At 40.9% G+C, this 2,955-nt stretch overlaps 1 protein-coding gene across 1 annotated transcript; it reads left to right on the plus strand.

Moving 5' to 3' along the window:
• Positions 1–1,943: 1,943 nt before the first annotated feature.
• Positions 1,944–2,512, plus strand: LOC147887062 (uncharacterized). The gene is made up of 2 exons (XM_087394095.1): positions 1,944–1,991; positions 2,078–2,512. Exons 1-2 carry the CDS (start codon positions 1,989–1,991, stop codon positions 2,510–2,512), a joined length of 438 nt encoding a protein of 145 aa, XP_087250221.1. The 5' UTR covers positions 1,944–1,988.
• The last annotated feature ends 443 nt before the right edge of the window (positions 2,513–2,955 follow it).

The raw sequence follows: 2,955 nt of genomic DNA on the forward strand, positions 1-2,955 counted from the left end.
CATGTTGGTATTCTTCTACCAAGTTTCCATCCTCAATAAAGACCTGACATTAATTGTGAAGGCCCAGATTGTGAGCAAATTGTAAGGATTCTTATCACTAGCAAGCAATCATAACTCAAAGGTATACAGTTTCTTCCACATGAAAAAGAACAGGTTGCTTTGCATTCTTTAGGGGCATTGTCAACTCCAACTTCATACCCCTATCATGCTGGTGAAACCATGCATTCCTTCCTTCTTTCTAAAGTATTTCATCTCCCTTTATTCATTACTTGTCTTGCTTCTATTTCAATTTTCGCTATTCCTCTTTTACCTGTACCCACATCATTGTCCTCTTTGGAAATATTTTGTGTAGAATGTAGGAGACCATTGCATAAATAATAGTGTGTAGAGGTTGAAAACTTCCCAATAAATATACAAATGTGTGGAGAGCGACCACTTGATGGAAGAAATTGATGGATGGGAGGAAAATTTGATGGATTATGTGATTAGGATCTGGAATCTTTATTTTTGCCTTCTTAAGGGCTATCAACATTCCTTCCAAAAGATTCTCCAATATTGGATTTTATGCTAATTCTGAACTATAGGGTTTACTTCCGTCTCCTTCTCTAGCATTACACTAGCTGTGAAAGAAGAGCATCCGGGTGTCCATTCTGATGTGATTGATCGTTCTTTCAGTTGTTGTTGCCCATCCGCTTGCATTTTCTCAATTTGCTTTAATGTCACTGGTGATCTTTACTAATATCACAAATTGCATGTAATGTTTAGAAAAACAAAGCTATTCTAAGTACGTCAGAATAAACTGTATCATATGCATGTCACTACTATGAGTAATAGATTGATGCTAGTAAAAATGTGGCTCCTTGAGGCGCGGTTTGAGACGTGGATTGAGGGCATCTCCATCCCATAAGCAATATGGGAGAATTGGGTGCCTTGGATATATTAGCGGATTCAACCCTCTCTCTCTCATCCCTCCCGGGATCTTTTGGGGGAAAGAGAGAGCTATGCGTGATTATGGGACAAGGACCCCCACCTAGTGCATCCCCTGCCTAGACCCCACCATAGGTAATTGCGTATGTTGAAAGGCTCGTAAATGAGCATCAAATGAGAATATCAAGGGACTTTAACCACATCTTTCAATTCAATGTGAACATCACTTTAAAATCTGGAAAGGTTGTAGCATACAGAGGTGTTTCAGATGAGGACTTTTTACTTGATGAATCAAGTTGGGATAAGCCCGAAGTATTCTTTATCGATGAGGTTTCTTCCAACGATACTCGCAATTCATCGATAGAATACTATATAACACCATTAGTAGAGTTGGAATTTGCAATATTGTAATTTTTGTCAATAAAGAAAACAAGATGCTTTTAATTTTAAATTTTAATTGTGTTATGCATAGTCAATGGAGTATAAGGTATAAAAAATTTGAACCTCAAATGTGAACGGAAAACCAAAATAATTCAATTGGTCAGTGGAGGCACTAGCTTGACTAAATATTTATCCATGCAGTTTCGCAAGGAATTTAACGAAAGAAAAGTATGGTCAGAAGGTATGGAACATTTTTGCACATAAAATTGACACTCAAGGTAATAAAACAATTTTAGATGTTGTTTTTTCATTCAAAGAATATATAGCTTATCAAAGACGTCCATCTGCACTATAAAGCAAAAAATAATAAACTAAAGAGGTTAAAAGGACGAGATGTGCCCATTTTCACTCTGTTCACACCAGGTCCCAGGATGTCGAGGCCAGCGTTTATATCTGTCAAAGCAATGGTGTTCATCTTCACTCAGTTCACACTGGAAAGGGACTGACAAGATCAATGGCAGCTTGAATGTGTGTATGAACGACCTGAAGTGGCTCAGAGACGAACCAGTTGGCAGGAACTACTATAAAAGCCTTGCCTCACCTTATTGTCCTCTGAAATATCGTCAAACTGCCTGCCTGCCTGTGAGCTACCGACTGCTGAGATATTGCGCCAGTTTCCCATGGTCGGTTGCAAGCACAATGTGTAGTAAAATAGGTAGATTGTGGCCTCGCACGTTGTGTAACGTATGAATGTGGTTTATTTTGCCAGGCCGCCATGAAATTTCTGTCGTTCGGAGGCTACAAACAGGAGTTTGTTGTATGGCGCGAGAGCGACAAGCCTCTCTCGGTTAGCGAAAAGATTCCAGGGCAGCCAGCTGCCACCTTTAGCGCGGAGCGCGTTCCCAACGTGGAGCAAACTGTGTGGTGGCTCTTGAATACAGCAAACCAGAAGTACTGTAAGCGCAACGCGAGCGACGAGAAGGTATACGCGAGTGTGTCTGCAAGCGAGCTGGATCGGACGGACAAGGATTGCATGTTTGAGGAAGTGACAGTCCCCGGGGCCAAAGACAAGGTAGCATTGAAGTGCTGGGGCAACGACAAGTTTTGGAAGTCCGATTTCGAAAATGCCCTCAAGTCTGATGCTCCGGATCTCCACCTTCCACAAACTCACTTTGCCCTCCGGGTAATCGAAGTTCCTAAATAAGTCTACTGTCGTTCTAATAAATCTACTGTCTCCGAGTCACCTTGCTCGTGTAGCATCCTCAGTAAGAAGGTGTCATTCCATCTAGTCTAATCTATCCCATTTGTTTAAACAAGCTAGTGCGCATGTTATCGGTCAATGAATGGTGCTCATGCCCACATGGGCAAGCCAAAACTCCTCTCTCTCTCTCTCTCTCTCTCTCTCTCTCTCTCTCTCTCTCTCTCTCTCACTCTCTCTTTCCCTCTCACGCTCTCTCCTCTTCCTTTCGATATGGAAAACAACATGCTTTGTCCTTAGATATGGGAAACGAACGAAAATAAATATTTTACCTAGGAATCTCTCTTGGAAAAGATGGCTATAACTCCATTAATATAGCATTACATTAGCATAGGATAATCTTATTCAACCCCATGGGTAATCGACTTTTTAATTTTTCAAAAGAGAAT

This window comes from Dipteris shenzhenensis, chromosome 23 (genome assembly GCF_047967505.1).
Source record: "Dipteris shenzhenensis isolate YYH24624 ecotype China chromosome 23, Dip_SZ_1.0, whole genome shotgun sequence".
NCBI lineage: Eukaryota > Viridiplantae > Streptophyta > Polypodiopsida > Gleicheniales > Dipteridaceae > Dipteris > Dipteris shenzhenensis.